This window comes from Actinia tenebrosa, unplaced genomic scaffold, assembly GCF_029948245.1.
Source record: "Actinia tenebrosa isolate PJP-AT-01 unplaced genomic scaffold, QUT_ActTen_1.0 PGA_scaffold9__36_contigs__length_13948895, whole genome shotgun sequence".
Lineage (NCBI taxonomy): Eukaryota > Metazoa > Cnidaria > Anthozoa > Actiniaria > Actiniidae > Actinia > Actinia tenebrosa.
In genome coordinates, this window is record NW_028292586.1 from 5,478,360 (window position 1) to 5,496,732 (window position 18,373).

At 38.6% G+C, this 18,373-nt stretch overlaps 2 protein-coding genes across 3 annotated transcripts in view; one reads left to right on the top strand and one right to left on the bottom strand.

Moving 5' to 3' along the window:
- LOC116305340 (uncharacterized) overlaps nt 1–18,373 on the bottom strand; it is a 23,338-nt gene continuing 4,965 nt past the window's right edge. For both annotated transcript variants that reach the window (XM_089025217.1, XM_031715236.2), the window contains exons 2-4: nt 10,529–10,929; nt 826–3,220; nt 1–622 (exon numbers count right to left, since the gene is read on the bottom strand). In XM_089025217.1, the coding sequence (XP_088881343.1) occupies nt 454–622; nt 826–3,220; nt 10,529–10,727 (2,763 nt within the window). In that variant the 5' untranslated portion in view covers nt 10,728–10,929 and the 3' untranslated portion in view covers nt 1–453. The remainder of the gene's footprint in view (nt 623–825; nt 3,221–10,528; nt 10,930–18,373) is intronic.
- LOC116305341 (tRNA wybutosine-synthesizing protein 3 homolog) overlaps nt 6,935–18,373 on the top strand; it is a 26,062-nt gene continuing 14,623 nt past the window's right edge. The window contains exons 1-2 of the mRNA XM_089025220.1: nt 6,935–7,131; nt 8,843–8,993. Coding sequence (XP_088881346.1) covers nt 8,928–8,993 — 66 coding nt within the window. The 5' untranslated portion in view covers nt 6,935–7,131; nt 8,843–8,927. The remainder of the gene's footprint in view (nt 7,132–8,842; nt 8,994–18,373) is intronic.

Here is an 18,373-nt window from a genome sequence, read left to right on the forward strand (position 1 = left end):
TTTTTCGAACCAGGCGTATTTTAATCATTCTCCATTTTCTATAATTAATTACGTCTATTGATCATTCCTTAAAGGTTCTTCAAAATGTCTGCAACCAAGGTAGCCGGCCACACTGTTTGCTACACAAGCTTATAAAATTCTATTCTTTTCAAATATTGATGTAACTGAAGTAGGGTTTGAACGACAACCTTAAGCCCCTGCCATGATGGAGGACAGCAAGACTCTTCTATTCTCAGGGTGCAAGTAACGTCATAGCCGCCATGTTGGTTGACTATACAAAGCATTCCTCTTTGGCTTCTCGTTAGATTTTGAGTCAGGTGGGTTGCACCCCAAGAAATACTTGAAAGGATTTTACTGTTGCTTTCATCCAACATGGCTGCCGGCACGTGATTGTGCACATCTTGCGTGTAAACCTTATTTAGAGAATGTGGAATGTTCTATGTAAAACCCATTCTACTCTTTTTCAAGAGCCAGTAGAAGTAGTTTATGATACTCATCAACGAGTTTGATGTTGTTGACGAGATTCATTGTTCCAAACGTGTGGGAAGCGAGTTCTAGTGAGTCGAGAAATCCATCCGCGCTTGCTTCTTGGATGACGTTCAATAGTTCTTTCAACATGTTCCTAAAAGCGGGAAAAAACAACTCTTAAACCTTTGGTAAAATAGATGATGCGCGCTGCGTGCTGTGTGTAGTTATAAAGCACGCGGGGATTGGCAGAACACAAGAGAAGTGTTAGTAGAAGCATGACGCGCGCCGAAGACACTGCGGCTGCTCTGAAGCTGGAAATTGAAAATAGGTGCCCATACTATGAATGATACAACGTACCTTGTGATTTCCACATCAACTATTCTTCGTCTTAACTTGAGCCTGCAATCCTGACACCCATCACAACCACGTGACTTGTACATCTCGACGCACATTTGAACTAGTTTCTTCAGGGGCACATACTCCATGTTCATCTTATGGATTCCACACGCGAGAACCTGCGCCTCGCGCTCACATACCCGGGACAAGATAGTAGGATGTGATCGGTTGGACGTGGTGATTCCATTGGTGTCTAGCAGCATCCTCCCTGAGGTCTTTGCCTGGCGTACGTATGAGATCATCTCAACACGGGTCAAAGTCTCAGGTGGCTCTGTCCTACGCTTAAGCTCACCCCTTGTGATGTCATACTTTGTCTCACGGTAACCAGGCAACGAAAACAACCCGTTGACGTGACAAATGACGTCATCGTCATCTGGTTCTCTCTCTCCCAAAGCGAGTAATGATGCCTGGGTGAACCGCCCTTCATTTTCAACGTGCATTCGTGGACTGCTCTCCTGTGAGATGTGTCCATTTTCATACGATTGTTTATCGTTTTCTTGCGGAAAATCCTGGTTTTGTCCGTTCTCTATGCTTTCGTTGTCCCTAGAATCCGTGGATGAAGGGGAAAAGGACTGAGAACCGTTCTTTGCGGCATGCGGTTGATCATCCCGTCTGTAGAGATCGTTGACATCTCTCGACTGCTCGTGTTCCGAACGGGGACGCTTTTCCTTCGGCGAGTACTGCCAGTGATTATTGTCATCATTATTATCATTGTATTCATCAGCATCATCAATATAAGCCCGCCGAGATCTCTTATGGTGACAGCAGTGATGACCACACGATGACATTCGTCGTCTACTGTTGTCGTGACAGCTGTTGTCATAGCAATTATTCTCCCCCGGATGGAATCTCTGGAGGGGATGCATCGGTCTGTGACGGCATGATGACAGGTTGCGACAGCAATCTTCATAGCAAAGATTCGTCCTGCAATCCATAGCAGCGTGCACAGCGGCACGTGCATCTAAACCACGTGTTAAACCACGTGCATCTAAACCACGTGCGTCTAGACCACGTGCGTCTTCAACACGTGATTCTATACCATGACCATCGTGATAATGTTGAGACTGCGGTCTTGTACATGCATGCGCAGTAGGTGTCGAATAGCTCTGGTATTCACCTTGGGTTTGTGTTGTAGTTGGAAGATTTTCCAGCAGTTCGCTAGGTGTCTTTCTCCTCTCTGTTGTACCATCAAAGGTACTTCCTGGAAAAGAGTCTATACACGATGAGCGTGATACGCTTGGTTTCTCTTGATTAGATTCTGTAACACAACCATTGAGCAACCCTTTGGATTTTGGAAACTCGACTACTAACCGGGCTCGATTGCCTTGCCCTTGACTCCCATAAGGCTCCATTCCGCTAGGCTTAGGAGTGATGGACTGCTCGGGTACAAGAGTGACAACGTGTACCTTAGCATCACCTTGATCGACTGGAGTATCAGGCGGAGGAGTGAGAGGCGTATCTCTAATACCATTACAATGAGGTATCAGTGGTCTGCCAGCACGTGTTATTATCCTGCCCTCTCGATGGCGTCGCTCGCGAATCTCGTTATACTGCATGAAGATAGTTTCTTCTTGAGTGGACTGGAGTTTACCAAGAGTTGGTCTCTTTCGGTGTCGGTATCTCTGGACTTGTTTCCATAGCGACTCCTCTTCTTTATCATCTTCCGCAGAGTTGAGTCTCTCTGAGTTCTTCCCACGTCTTCTGCCAAAAACTACTTGTTCTGCGTTAAGATTGACGTCGCTTGAATGTTTGGGATCTTTAGGCGAGGAACTTCCTTCGTGACTTTGACTGCTTGCACCAAGCGGGCTGGGTTTCCGTGTCGGAGAACTACGCGCCGAAGTAGAGACATTCTCTTCGTATTTTGCTTCCTCATACAACTGACTTTGATTCATTAACGGGCTTTTACTTCTCTCATCTCTTTCCTCTAAGAGATAGCTCTTCGGGCTTGGAGAGCGGCCGCTGCTAATCGATCGATAGTCGATCGGAGGTGAGCGTATTGGATAGACAATGGGAACTCGATATGGATAGGTTTCGATGTTTTTTTCAGATGGGAATCTGGATCGATTTATGGTAGCTTTGCTTTCGTCATTTTCTGTACATGTTCTGCCATCGTCTTGCACTCGTGGTAAGCTGACGAAAGCTATTGAGCCCCGTGCACTAGTGATTCTAGCGCTTTCACTTCTCTGCTCTAGTAAACTGTGATCATAATGATGAAAACCATTAGCTTCCCTAATGGGACTGTATCTTTGACTTCCTTCAGCTAACCTCTCTTCCTCATCAATTCTTTCTTTCTTGACAATCCTTAGATCTATCGCCGACATGTCCTCTGGTGCTCTCGTCCCATCTGGAGAAACATCTGCAAAACAATCAAAAGCGTCAACTCGACAAATAATTCCAATCTTTCCACAGACTCACCCTGCGGGCATTGCCCAAGTGATTACTCTTCTCTCTGCTATCTTACAAGCATTTCACTAGTAATTAGGTTAATTGGTACAAAGACGGGTCGGCGAGTATCGGAATTTCTCAGATATTTTCCCGATCGCTTCCACTTAATTAATAGCATTAGGTCTGATCGCTGCCTGTCTAGTAATCTCCCCAAAGAATCATCATTTACTCGTAATTACTTGTATCGCTCTCTATCACGTCTCGTCATGTCTCACGTCTCACTAGCCGCAGCCAATTTTCACCGTGGACAAATACAGAAGATGCCTCGGCTTTGTCGACTATCAAGTCGAACAGAAAAATCTGTCAATACTTTCAATCGCTGATGACCGCTACACAGTATCTTTATACGAGTGGTTAACCAGAAACACTATCTTTGTCTCCTTCCTTTGGGTTGTTATCTTGAATAACTTTTATGGTTGAAAACCCACTGTGAAGCCTAAAACGTCAGTTATTGCAAGCGGTGTCGGTCTTAGCGCGTGCATCCGCTAAAAATTTCGTATGCCAATCTACAAGAACAGCCGTTTTCCCGATAAGTTTTGTTTTCCCTTTTTTTCTCTTCTTTTTGCGCGCGAAGACGCGAAGCAATTTAACAAGTTTTTTTCTTGACTAATTTTTTTCTCGTTCAAAAGTTAGCGACGTTGAGAGGAAGATTAACTTACTCTTGCAGATCATTTTCAGTCGCCTTTCTTTTTTCCCCAGTAGCTTTAATTTATTTTCCATGACAATCGCCAAGACAGAACAAAACTCGCGGATACATTCAAAGGAGCCTTGTCAGACCGTTTAGCGAACAGAAGAATTCATCTCTAAAGCATCCGGTATTTCTTTTTAAAATTTGAGGTTTAATTATATAAAGCTTAAATTTTATCGAATAATAATCCTGAAATAATTACTGGATGATCTAAGACAGGGCACGACTAACTCGTAGTTTTACTGAGGAAGGGAAAACTAGAGAATCTAGAGGAAAACCAGAGATTCCAGAGAGAGACGAAAGAACTTTTGCTTTTGGACTTTGCGGCAGTAATTTAGCAGCATAATTTGTAAACTTCAAATTTTTTTATCGACAGTTTTCGAGTATAAATGAACATTATTCTCATTAAATTGATTATAAAACAAAAACATCGTAGTGTAATAAAAAGTATACAGAAAAAAGCTTTATTACTAAGATATTTCTTAAACCAGAAAAATAGCCGAATTGAAATATTCTGACTTAATTTAGTTAATAATTCGATTCTAGTTTAATTATAGTCTCAAAATATACATAACAGGGCTACCAACTTCGCATATTTGGGAACCAATAACCAAACTGAAAAAGTTTTTTTTTTATTTTATTTGTCTCTAGGCTAGAACAAAATATTTTTCACATACTTTGAATTACAGTATCTGGTATTATAGCCCAAAATGGTTCACTAATGACTTAATCGTATAAGATCATTTTCCTACTGTACCGCCCATAAGCCATTGCTTATTGGACCGGTCGGTGGCGGCTTTTAGCTATTCCTTCAGCTCTTGTAACAGATATCAATACAACACCGCACGCGTATGGTTTTGATTACTAGCTCATATTACTTATCTCGGATAATCATTAGACAGAATAAACGATGAACCCTTGCAGCTGAGCCGGGTTGACTCTTTACTTATCATTTCTAGGGCTTGAAATAACCAATTCCAGGTTTCCAAAATGAAAAATAATATCTTTTTCTTCGAGTTCAAAGACTATAAACGTTTTAGGCGTTTTGAAGAATATTTCTCATAAATTGTTGCATTAATTTTATTTTTCTCTTGTTTGTCTTTCTTTCTTGGTTTTTCTCCTTCTTTCCTTTCCTTCTTTTCCTCTCTCTTTTCCTTCTGCTTTCCCTTCTCTTTCTCCGTTTCCTAGCTACTTCCCCTCTTTGATTTGCTAACTGCTAAAAAAGTATTTCAAACGTTTCCAGCAGTCATTTTCTACTGATAACTTTTTTAAGGACAAAAAAAAAACAAAAAAAAAAACACTAGTTGAAATAAAAATATAGTCAATAGTTTAGGTGTGATTCGAAGCTAACTGCTTTCCTAAACCTTCTTTCAAACAAAAACAATTCTAAATAGACAATTTTAGCGATACGGCGGTCGTCTCTAGAATTCTATCATTTCAATTAAGGCATTATATAGGATGCCAAAGGGGCAACTATTGGAAAGTTTATAGACTACACAGCTGTCAAGGTGTCTTTCTATAAAGCCTCAAGTTTTTCAATGAGAAGCACATTGGTTTTTTCAATGAGAAGCACATTGAAAAAGCAATTGAATTTGCTGCTAGTCGTAACAATGCAAAACACTTTACTGCGGTTTTCCATATTCTGAGAACTCGGTAAATGCGAACTGCAAGCTATGAATTGGTTTTTCGCTGCCTTCAATCAAAAATAACCAGTTGGTACCTTTTATTTTCTTTGCTGGCAGCAGAAATAAACCAAATTCACAACAAGCCGTTGAAATGTCTGAGCTCGCAGAATATGGAAAATCGCAGTAAATTGTTTGAAATCGTAATCCCGCCACTCTGTGCTTTATAATTTTCCTTCATTTGCCTCCATTGGATCATATACTTCAAGATGGCCGCCGCTTTGCTAAAAAAAGTTCAATAATTAGTGACGAGAAACTAAGAAAGGAAAGGAAAAATATCCACGTATGTTTGCCAACAGTAACGTTGTTACGTTCAACGAGAGGACTTCAACTACTATTAAAAACTTTGACTTCAGTGTGCCTTGGAACAAAGACAATCTAAGCCATTATATCCTATATAGTTTCATCTATACTTTTATAAAAATGGTTTAAATAAACTTAGACGAAAATTTGGAATTCTACGATTTTGCTTTCTGAGGTTTACTATCCGTTTATGGTGAGCTTGAAAACGCAGGCACTGACCAGAGACCGTGTTAATAGTACTGTAGACTACACAGAGACGGTGCCGAGAAATGCTTATAAATCATTAACTAGTGGTGTTTAACCCTAAAATTTACATTAGAGTGCAAACAATTAATCCGTGAAACACTTATTACTAAATAGTACAAAATAGTGCTGATTAAACAATAGAAAACAATGGAATTTGCATGAAATTGTGCTATTTAGTATTACTAAAGTTTCACGGTTATATTGTTTGCACTCTACTTTGACCACCACTGCCGCTTAATCAATTCACGTTTGCAGTCATCATATATTTGTTTTTCCTTTCTCCAGTAATTTTCAATAGTGATTTTCCGTATCATCACCCTATAATCCCATTTAAGCAGCTATTGTATTATTTTCAAATTCTCTTTCCTGCCCAAATTAAAGATTAATTTGGATGGTTCCATTTGCATTCTTTCGAGGGAAAACTATGACTTATGGAATCAGTCTTGTATAGTTTAGGATGATATAATTAATCTGCAATAGGACTACCTGTCTGTCCAATTTGGAAATATTGAATTCAAAAAATTCCTCTGACTGCCAAATTGGACTCGGCCTATCGGCCTCTTCCAATTTTGTCAGTCCTCGGAATTTTTTTCATCCAATTATTTCCAAATTGGACAGCACGTAGTCCTATTACCTGTACTTATTAAGTCTATACAGTATTTGCTTTACTCCGAGTTCCCCTTGCTTGGCAATAAAAGTACTAGTAGGAGCAGGCGTAGCTCAGTTGGTTAGTGCGCGACCTTCAGAGCTTATTCGATCCTTAGGATCTCCACGTCTGTTTCGACTTCTCTCTAATCCATGTAAAACAGAGCACTGATGGAGAGAGGGGGTAAAGTGCGCACCGTCGGCTTCCATTGATAGCAGTTGAATTTCAAGTGAAGAAACTACCGACGTTAAATATAGGTACTTCACCTTTTTACCTTTTAGTAAATGAGCTAACTTGAACTGTATAGGTATATCCTGATAGCTACCATTTCAAAACGGTTGTCATGTGAAAACTGAATACCGCATAGTGAATTGCAGATCGAGTTGTGAATCCAATTCATTCAGGCTAAATATGAAAAGGGAGTATCAAAGAGCATGGAATAAAGAGAACTAGCGATCGAGTACTATAGTTTGAGCTGCGTCGGTGTATAATGAATGGAATATGATGGTTATAGGTAAGCTGAACACCGTGGAATAAAAAGAGAACTAGCGAGTAAACTAGTTTGAGCTGTGTCGTTGTATAATTCATAGAATATGATGGGATATATGTAAGCTGAACACCGTGGAATAAAAAGAAAATTAGGGAGTAAACTAGTTTGAGCTGCATCGGTGTATAATGCATACAATATGATGGGTTATAGGTAAGCTGAACACCGTGGAATAAAAAGAGAACTAGCGAGTAAACTAGTTTGAGCTGCATCGGTGTATAATACATATAATATGATGGGTTATAGGTAAGCTGAACACCGTGGAATAAAAAGAGAACTAGAGAGTAAACTAGTTTGAGCTGCATCGGTGTATAATACATATAATATGATGGGTTATAGGTAAGCTGAACACCGTGGAATAAAAAGAAAACCTTTGGAATGCAAGTAGACAAGAGATTGAAAAACAACTCACTAGCTTTTTGACTTGACTCACATCACCTAGAAACGCCGCCTGTAGTGGTACACCTTTTTTCTTACAATCGTTTTAAATGGCGGCTTCACGATCTTTATAGCATGCTATACTATACTTCTACTTCAAAACATATCCCGCAGAAAAATTAAGAAAAGAAAATTTGGTACATAGAGTAAGAGTCCGGGTATTGGGAAGCCAAGTTTAGTCGAAAGTGAAAGTCGCAAAAACACCATAACCAGAAAAATTACCTTAATTTAGATTTTTGTATCCGATGCTAATATAGTGTGAAAATGATACAAGTGATTTGAAAAGAAAACCTTTGTTTTTCTATGTCATTTCCTGATGGTCTTTTCTCTGTCCTATATACAAAAATCCAGATCAAAATATCGCTTCGTGCCAAACCTTTCTTGACACTGATTTTGTTAATGGCAAAAAGATGTTTGACGCTGTAGAAAAGTGGTAAAGTAGATAAACCATCTGTGAATCATTATCATGACTTATGGCCATTCTTGTGCCGATATTACAATTTTATGATATTTTATTATTTGTATGGCACAAATTCACTCGCATGTGGATATGATCTAATATGAGTACTGACTTCAAACGTCAATAGCTCAATAGCTTGATATTTTATAGTAACTATTCCGATTCAATACTGCTGGCTATATACCGTCATAGCCATACCATGCCGTAAACGAGTACCAATTTCAATCTCTTTTCTCTTTTCTGCCTAGCCTCTATAATATTACAGCGAGGGTCCGTGAACACTTCGATTTAAAACAAGATGCGTACTGTAAATCATCCCTTGAGCTGGAATTAAGATTTATTTTGATCACTTGGTGTATTTGAACCCATAGCTTCATTTAAGAGGTTTTGAAACTACAAAAGTCAGGAAATAACAACATAAAAAAAGTCGTTCACGGGTTCGAGTGTCATCTCAGTGTATAATACATTTATTACTTGATGATTCAGCTATTGCACTAAAGCATGTATGTCGTTATTTTAACAGCCTAAAAGCACGGAACTTTGAAACAGTCAAGAAGAGGTTTTCATTGATTAAGAATGGTGCCGTCTACCTGCGTTCTGATTGGACGATGTGGATCATTATGGTTCTTTTTTGGTTGGTTCGGAGCGGAAGTCAGTTCGAGATTATTCGAACCGTAAGTCTTCGAATTATCCCTACGATAATCGTAAAAAATATTCTTTCAAAATAAGAAAACCTCACAAATTTAGTACGATGAAAGAATTGACTCCTCGGTGAAAAAAAACAACAATTTCAATCAAATGCAGGTAAACTGTTACAGTGTAAATACAAAGTTACCCTAAGATTTTAACGTAGGTTCAAACACTTTCCTATCCAATTTTGTAGCTTTTCTTTCTGTTCTTCGTGATATCTCAAAACACTAGCCAACGTTTGCAGTTCATTTGTTTTCAAGCTTAGTTTTTAATCTATAAAATCGCTTAAAGTTCAATAGAAATTTAACCTAGAATTTTCATTACATATTTCCTTCTTCTTATATCTCAAGTCTGCTGTAGCCAAACTTTTGCAGTTCATTTGTTTTCACTTTCCAATAAAATACAAAATTTTCAAGTATGTTTTAAGGACTTTCCTATCGTCCTATTTAATAGTTTGGTTTCTGTGTGATATCTCAACCAAGTAGCTAGAAAATTCTAAGCAATAAAACAAGCCATTTGTTTTTGTTATTACGAGCATTGCATGAATGATTAGCCTAGATTAGCGCTATAGCTTCTATAGGCTTGGCGGTATGATGAATAGCCCAGGGTGTTTTGGGCCATACTAAAAGCTAATTTTAAAACGACTCACTCGTATGATTATGAAAAAAAGCTGTGCTTTGAACAAAATAGCTCTAGGCACTCTCCTGTTGCTTATGGTCGTATTGTCTTGATAAAAGAGCTTGGATCGTGATGAAGTAAGATATGAGTGAGAAATATTTTTTCAAATTCAGTGCGTACAGAAAGTTTGAGAAAAGATCTCAATCACCTTGAAGATACTAAAACTTTGAGGGGACATACTTTATGGGGACATCACTCAAATAAACGTAGAAATATTATTTGGAGGTATTACTTTCTAGACCATGAAACTTTAGATAAACATGAGAGCGGCATCGTTTTCAAGGCTTGCCGGCTATTCATGCCTAAATTAAAAACAGAAAATACCGTCGAAAACACTTAATTTTTCTTTAGATTCTCTCTGATTTTGTGTTCCGTTACAAGAGCGTGTCCCCATAAGATTCCATTGCTTCATTCATATGAAATTTCCCCCTGGAGTATTGTATTAAGTCTTGCCAAAACTCATTTTCGCGGCTTAAGCAGAACACCTTTTTGCCAGATGTGTGTCTCAATCGGGCTAAATTTTGGACGGAAATTGAAACCAGTCCTTGTATACTAAAGCAAACCAAGTCTAATAAGAGTGCCTTAGGCGGTGGTGGACTCGAAAATAAATACCTGCTTGTATAAACTAATGTATGCCAAGTTTTCTACACTTTATCCGAAAAAAATACATGCTACGAGAATAACCTACAAATAGATTTAGTTTTGGGAAAATTTACGTTGGATTAAGAGATCTCAGAGCTGCATAAACAATTTGAAAAATAAATTCATTTTACATGCATCAGATAGCAGTGAATTCAGTAACAAACTGATAGCAATATGCTAAATTGTATTAAAATTATACCTTTGGATCGTCTTTTTGCTTCAAGTCTTGTCGGTGATGATTCTGTAGTGAGCGTCATATTTGAACAGTTCGTCTGCGTGACATTTACTGTCGAGTTCGACCGCAGACCTGACGAGGACGGCGAAGGAATACTATTGGACGGTGATGATCCAGGCCCTGGATCGCCGACTTCTTTCTCTCTCTTTATCTTCACCTCCATGTGATCTTTCTACGACTTCGGGTAAACAATTCTACGAACGCTCAGAGAAACATCAATGAAAATCCAGTTCTATCACTCTATGTCTATGTCGTCGTCATTTCTTCATTGGCTGGTTGTTTGGATAAGAAGCGACGGACAATTCAACAACTACTTGTTTGACACTTCCACCCTTCTAACGACATCCTTCCATAATTGTCGGGACCTGAAGTGAACGAAACGACAGGAACACGTTTTAGAATGAAAATAACTTATCGGCAAGCTATTTACAATCTTGCCTCCCTGGCTCGTTCAATGACGTTATCGGTAGACCGTGAGGGGTTCGTATGGCCGAATTCTTAAGCCTGGGGAGGGACTCAATATGTGAATCATCGCCTGCGGCTAACGGCAACCTTGTTTGCCTTTGCGCGGCGCCGACACAGCTTAATTAAAACCGATCCATAGACAATAGCCTTTATCATTCTACCATTAATAGCTTCTACTTGCCGCCATATAATAAAATAACAGAATAATATTTAGCAGTAAAAACCCCAGAGTGATCTCGTCGGGGCGTCGTATTTTTAAATGTTCCACACTGGACTAAACTTAGGTCCTTTCACTCAGGAATGATCTTGTAGAACCGTTACAATCGAGCTGTGAGAAGATACCGATCAATTGAAAGACCTGAGCGCTGACAAGGTACAACCAAGTGTATCTAATACATAAGTTTACAGCACGGACATGTTTTTAAATTAAGCCTAGCGGATAAATATGCTAAATAATTCGTAGACGCGAAGTCGACATTTCAGCTGAAAGTGAATTTTAGACATATGCTGTGAAAGCAGTTGGTGGTGTTTTAGAGGCAAATCGTGATAAGAGTAGAAATACTCTTCATTTAGAAGCACCGTGTTAAGTGCTGAGTGCTGGTTCAATAAACCTTTTACCAGAATCATTGAAACTGTGAATTCAAAATAAACTCCTTTGTTGCAAAGTGCATATATATAGTCCACGATGAATAAGTAAATATGGAGAACATAGCGGCTCAATAACAACAAAATTCAAACAAAAAACTGGAATGCCGAAAAATGTATCAAGACAAACCAACACATTTTTGCTGGACAAAGGCTCTGCCTTAAGGATTCCAAGCCTTCTCTTTTTATGCTTTCACTTCTAGTAAAATCTATTATTTAAGCTTTATTCTGTAGTAGCTTTGTCTGATGATAACGATTTTGCGTCTTGTAATGGAAATATAATCCCTAGTAATCTAATATAAAATCGTCGATACAACACGCACGGCACGGTTTATATTTAATAACTAATTACCCAGTCCATGTATTATTTAGGCTATATATTTTAGGCTGTAGTGGCCATTGCCGCCCTGGCTGACCAAGAGAACCTTGGTTCGATCCTAAGTGACTTAGCCTGCGTGCAGCCGAACTAACTATTTGTCCGGCTGCACGCAGGCTACAGTGACTTTACTCGGCCCTTTTTGGATAAAAAACACTCCTATATCTCACCGTGTTATTCGTATTGGACATTGCCTGTTGGCCGAGAGAAACATGGGTCGATCCTCAATGACAAGAGGGCGTATATTTTTAGTTCCCTATGGAACAATCCCACAATGCACTGCCATGCTAACTCAACCCAGCTTTTCCTCAACCTCGGAATGACTTATAGTCTTAAAGGGGCACTTGGATGAAAACGCCAGATTGATGAAATTTTTAGCCTGGGAGCCACTTGAAGTTGAGAAATTTTGGTTCAAAAGCAGAAAGAACAATAGGGTTGAGTAAATGACGTCATTTACTCACAATTTAGATTCTGAATAAAATTGATGATTTTTATCCGACACATTTTACTGTGAAGAAAATATGTTGCTTGGCTACTATTGGGGCCATATAGATACGTCTAACTAAGTTTAAAGCCATTTCCAATTTTTATCCATTTTCATTCACTGTTAGAGACGGGGAGAGGTGTACGGCTAAAGGATGCAATGTCGGATTCCTGGGAAGGAACAGGCCGCCGAGGCTAGAATATTTTCTCAAAAATTTGTTACTCGGTAAAACTGGTTTCTAAAACTTGTACGCAATGGTCTTACAAGACGATTTTACGAAGGGCGTAGCACGCGCAGTGGAATTTCTCAAGATCCAGAAAATTTCGCTCCGCACAAGCTGTGTAGAAAGTAGCTCTGCCTTTCATGAAGTTTCTTTCAACGGATACTCATGTAGGACGAACCTTTCCCATTTAATTCGTTCACGGACTTGGTCTCGTATGTGAATAGAGTTGTTTGTTGGTTCTCTTGGGTGATTCGAGGGTTTTTCTCCGGGTCCTCCGATTCTTCATCCATCCTCAAAAATCGGTCAAACTTTTAAATTTAAATAGTCCCCTTCACAGTTCCCTGCGCCATCTTGACGAACGGTGAGTTGGCAATGATAAAGAACTTGTCACATGTCTCTATCGTTGCAAGCTCACCGTTCGTCTCGCCTCGATGCAAAGGCACGGCTATCTTTCAAGATGGCGCCGGGAAAAGTGAAGGGGACTGGAATCTAATCCAAGTAGTTGAAGAAAAGTCACTCTGTGGAACCCTGTAAATTCCTATTTATTTATTTTTTTTATAATTTCATTAACTCAGTCTTCCGTCCGTAATTATTATTTAAATCTTCCACAATTGCTTGTATTTACATATACTATTGAAGAGACACGAATTGAATACCAACTGCATCAACTCGAGATCTAAAGCCATCACTGAATGCTACAGCACAGGCATTGTTTAGGTATTTAAGAAATAGATACAAAGAAATTCTCATTACTCCACAGTTGCTTTCAATCATGCAATCGCCAATCACTGATCGTCATTTGCCATTCACTCCTTCAACCATTTTTGAAATAAGCTTATACATGCAATGGCAAACTGCCGTATGCACAATATCTAATGGCTGTAATGCCCCGTAGATACCATTATGTATGCTGAGTAATTCTTATAGTGAAAGTCAAAAATCTAATAAGAATTTTGAAATAAGGGCCGGTGTACGTGAAGGTAGAGTAGCTCATGTCCAAGCATTTGACAACAAGAAATCCAATCGGGACTTAAAACTCAGGGAAAAACTTAAAACTTTGGGCAAGTGAACTGTGTGAACATAGCAACGATGACATGTACAATTGACGGCATGTCTCGTTAAACTCACGAATCCTGCTGAAACATGTATCCTTTACGATTGTAAGAGAGGAAAACCTTTCTCGGATTTTGAATGTTCAGCTTCGTTTTTATTCCAAGCTTTTTTTAAAAGCTTACCAATAGTGCCACGCAATATGTAAATTTTTGGCGCCATTTTGAAACCAGGTTACATGAAAACGATTGAACTTGTACTCAGTGATGTCTTAACTGTTTTACTTTTCTGGCGACACTTTGTTGAATAAGTCGATATGTTTTTATAAAACTTCAAATATTTTATATATATCTTTGATATAATTGGCCAATCTGAACAACTTTGTAAACCATGCCCCAAGATGTTTTGAAGACGTTTTTGATGAATGGCTCGAAGATTTTATTCTCTAGGACCTAAAATTGTTTTTCTAAATGTACTACTCTCAGATCCCTTATGAACTCATGTTGTCAAGAAATTAAAATATATCAGTATTTGGTTGATATTACCTCGCTATTTTTTCAATAAACCCTCGTTGGACGCTCAGCTTGTTATTTTAAAAAAATATTTGAATAGGACTGATTTTTTTCTAGTGCTTCCCTTTCAGCTAGTAACAAATGACAAATTATTCTATAAAAAATTCTTCTTCGTGGTACTTCAAAACTATATTGAAAAAGATCAACAGAGACAGAATTGTCGATGATAAAAGTACACAATACCCCTCCGGGGTGCATCTTTTCATCCATTTAGTTCCATCTAGCAAACGTTCAGTTTATTTTACTCCAGTTTTCTTTTCCAGCCCTAGTAATCATATATCTAGCCGATTTATGGCGTTTTTTACTAATTACTTATACACCAAGTCAGAGGCTATATTTTGATTATAATGCATCCAACATTGTTTAGTGAAAAACTCAGCTATAGAATTGGTGCCCGACTGTTGTCTCTTTAGTACTAAGTCTTCAAACACGTTACCATTTATGATTATGCAGAGTAATACTACATCTGTTCCCCAAGGCTCTTTATTCAACGAGGCGGTTCCAGTAAGAGTTGTTTCAGCATAACAAATGTATGTTTTAACAAAACCTCTCATAACATCAACTCGAGAACCCAGCACACTTGATTTACTAAATTGAAAATCCCAAGGAGGCAGTATGTTCATGTTGTTCGAATCTAAAAAAATCCCTCGAGGCAGAATTTGTTTGTCTTCGAAGCCCTCCAGGGCAGTGGTTAACGGTGTGGGATTAGAATAGACAATAACTAGAAGATAAGCTTGGCGCCGTCTTTACTATGATCCTCAAAATGGCTCCTTTTGGACGACAACCTCCACCTGTTTCGGTTTTAGTTTAGTGAAAAACAAACGCTACTGGTCAATAGAATAGAGGGCGGATGATCAAAAAATATCTTTAATTATTTCATGATAGGAAAATAAAGGTATAACAATTGATAGAATGATCTCGATCGATCTGATTGCCTTTGATGTTCAAGTAGAGCGTTGAATTCAAGTCTCGATAAAATAAGATAGAAATCAAAATGATATGCCGGCTACACTTATAGACTGGAAGTGAGAGCATCAAGGGCTTCTCCTTTTATCTCTTTACGCATATATCATAAAAAAGATTAGTACTTGAGAAGGAAGGCTGATATTTATTAAACAGGTTTTTTCTTGTTTAGCTAAACAGCGCCGATATCTCTGACGTAATAATAATAGCAATTAATAGTTAATGATATATTTTAAATATATTTCTATACATATATAAGGCATGTCTGTACTGTGATATAAACGCGCTGGGAGCTGTAGAGCACGAGTGAAGCAAGCTTAGGAAAACGGTGACAAGGAGTAGCCTAATGTTTCTCTTACTTCTCGAATTCTGTTCATTGCTATTCTCCGAAATAAGCGTTACTTTACCAGCTAATGATTGATATATTTCTATAATAGACTTTTGCAAGTTCTCCTTAACTATACCGGCATCCTTCTAGGACTGGTGGAAGAGCTAGTACAATATCAAACCGATCTAGAACTGGATCTAAGCTAGTCCAGCACTGAACCTATCTAGAACTGTATCTAAGCTATTCCGCTATTCCAGTACTAGACCAGTACTAGAAACCCATCTAGAACTGGATCTAAGCTAGTGCAGTATTGAACCCATCTAGAACTGGATCTAAGCTAGTCCAGTACTGAATCCGCATTCTGCAACTGTTTCGAAAATTGCGGCAGCTTTTAGTGAGATGTTGCGTCCAAAATAAGGCCAGCTTTTCTTCAACTTCTTTAAAACAATTTCTGCGCGAGACAATATAGTACATGCCTCAATTAAGGCATAAGATTTATAGAGATGAGTAATCACAAGCGCACTGATATGATAGTGATGTCCTCGTACTGCCGCATAGAACCATGGGGCTGATTTTTAGTACGAGATCAGTAAGCTTTCCGTTCTTAAAAAATATTTTCTGAGATAGCGAACATGGTTCATTGTGTTCTAGCCGCTTCGATAAAAACAACTTTTTTTTTATCTGCCATATCACATTACTGGCATCGAAGCTAGTCAGACCACAATGCATTCTGTTTATCGAACTCAGAACTGGAACAGACTTAAGTCACGTCCCTCAGCAGGTCCCACCATCCTTTGCGCCGCGAAGTTGTTACCAGTGCAAGTTGTGCCTGATAAAGACACCGATCAACGCATGCGCGTGCACGATTATATCGAGAAGTTGCAACAGAAAAATCTGACGGAGTTGCTCTTTATCCTGCGGAATGTTACACCCTGTTTCTACCTTCCACCATTCGATGACTTAATTTAATGGGCTTCCTGTGGATTTCGCAGGAATCGTTATGCGCGCCAAACAAAACGCACGCGCTTGCCCGTACTCTCGTTACGTCACTGCACCCAACCCATCCTCCTTATTATGAATCTTTGACCACAATTCACTTCCTTCTTCTACAAAAATTTATGACAGGATGGCACAGAATGATGGGTTTCCTTCACAGAACTTGTTCTATTCATAACTATAAATTGCATGCGCCTTTAGCAAAACATCTTCACTAATTCAGCCTAAAATACCGCCACCACTTTACGTGTGGACGGTCTGATACGAGATACGAAGCGGCTACACTGAGGAAATCCTACATTAGCGTTTATATTATTTTTCCTGCCTAAAATAAGATTTTACTTGCTTTTTTAAAGAAACGATTCGAAATTTTTGTTTCGAAATTTTTGGATGAATTAGTATATGTAATAGGACTCCTTCTGTCCAATTAAGAAATAATTGGACGAGGAAAATTCCAAGGACTGACAAAATTTGATGAGGCCGTAGGCCGAGTCCAATTTGGCAGTCAGAGGAATTTTTCGAGTCTAATTATTTCTTGATTGGGGAGCATGAAATCCCATTACCTATTAATTATATAGCTGCCTAATTAATCCCATATCAACAAGACCTGTCCAATTAAGAAAATAATTGGACAGTTACCTATATGGGATTATTGAGAAGCTGTATAATTAAGTTTAAACAAAAGAAAAAATAGCAAACGAGAGCCCCACGGGGTGGGGGTCGTTTTGGTCGCAACGATAATATCTCAGCCACCGTATCTCAAGTTAATTCCTAAATAGCTAATTAAAAGACAAAAAGTGCTTCTGCTCTTGTCAACAAAATGATACCATCAAAAGGAACTACCACTAACCAGCATCTCTTCATGAAACTAACTGTAGGTGGTCCCGATATCTTTTCGCACACTTCAGCAAAAAGCCAGCGAAAGAATTCTGCTTGAAGCCTGGCTTCAACGTAAATGAGTTATGTATGTGCGTCAAAGAAAGCCGTCCCAATCCGATTTCCCTTGCGGCTAACTACATATGCATTAGAAAGTAATAAGAGGAAAACCGTGGATCGATTTGATCGCTTGAAGGGTAGTTAATACCAGAAGTAGTCAGTTTTGGCGACTGAAAGTTTCAAATACTGAAATAAAGTACATATGTGATGCAGATGATGATAGAGACAGCATCAGTGCCTAAAACCAGATGTCAAGATCGTATTTTTTGACCAAGGTCTTTTGTGTGCGGGGAGGGAAGTTCGCCAGCCTTGAATTCGATAACTCAGGCATCAGACATTTTTCGAAATACAAAAATAAATTAGAGGAACAAGAAGAATCATAAACTATAAAAATCTACTATTCTTTGAGGCGAAAGAAAGTCTCAATGGCAGATTTAAAACAAACAATCGCAAGCTATTTTGAAGATGATGCCATTCCCCTCTGCGATAGGAAATCCTAATGTTGAAATAAAGTTCGGTTTTTTTAGTATAATATTTAATAGTATAATATAGTTTTTTGGTGAGACATATAAAAATAGATATTATATTACTGAGTGTCAGATAAAAAAAGTTGAAATTGCTAATGAGAAATACAAACAAAAAATATGGATTTCTTATCCTCTTCTTTTTGTTACGCCAATTCGATCTTGATATTAACTCTCTTTGTCGTGCAGGTTGTCGTCGTTCAAATTTAAATGCTGTAGGTTGGATATTACAAGTGTTCATGGCGCA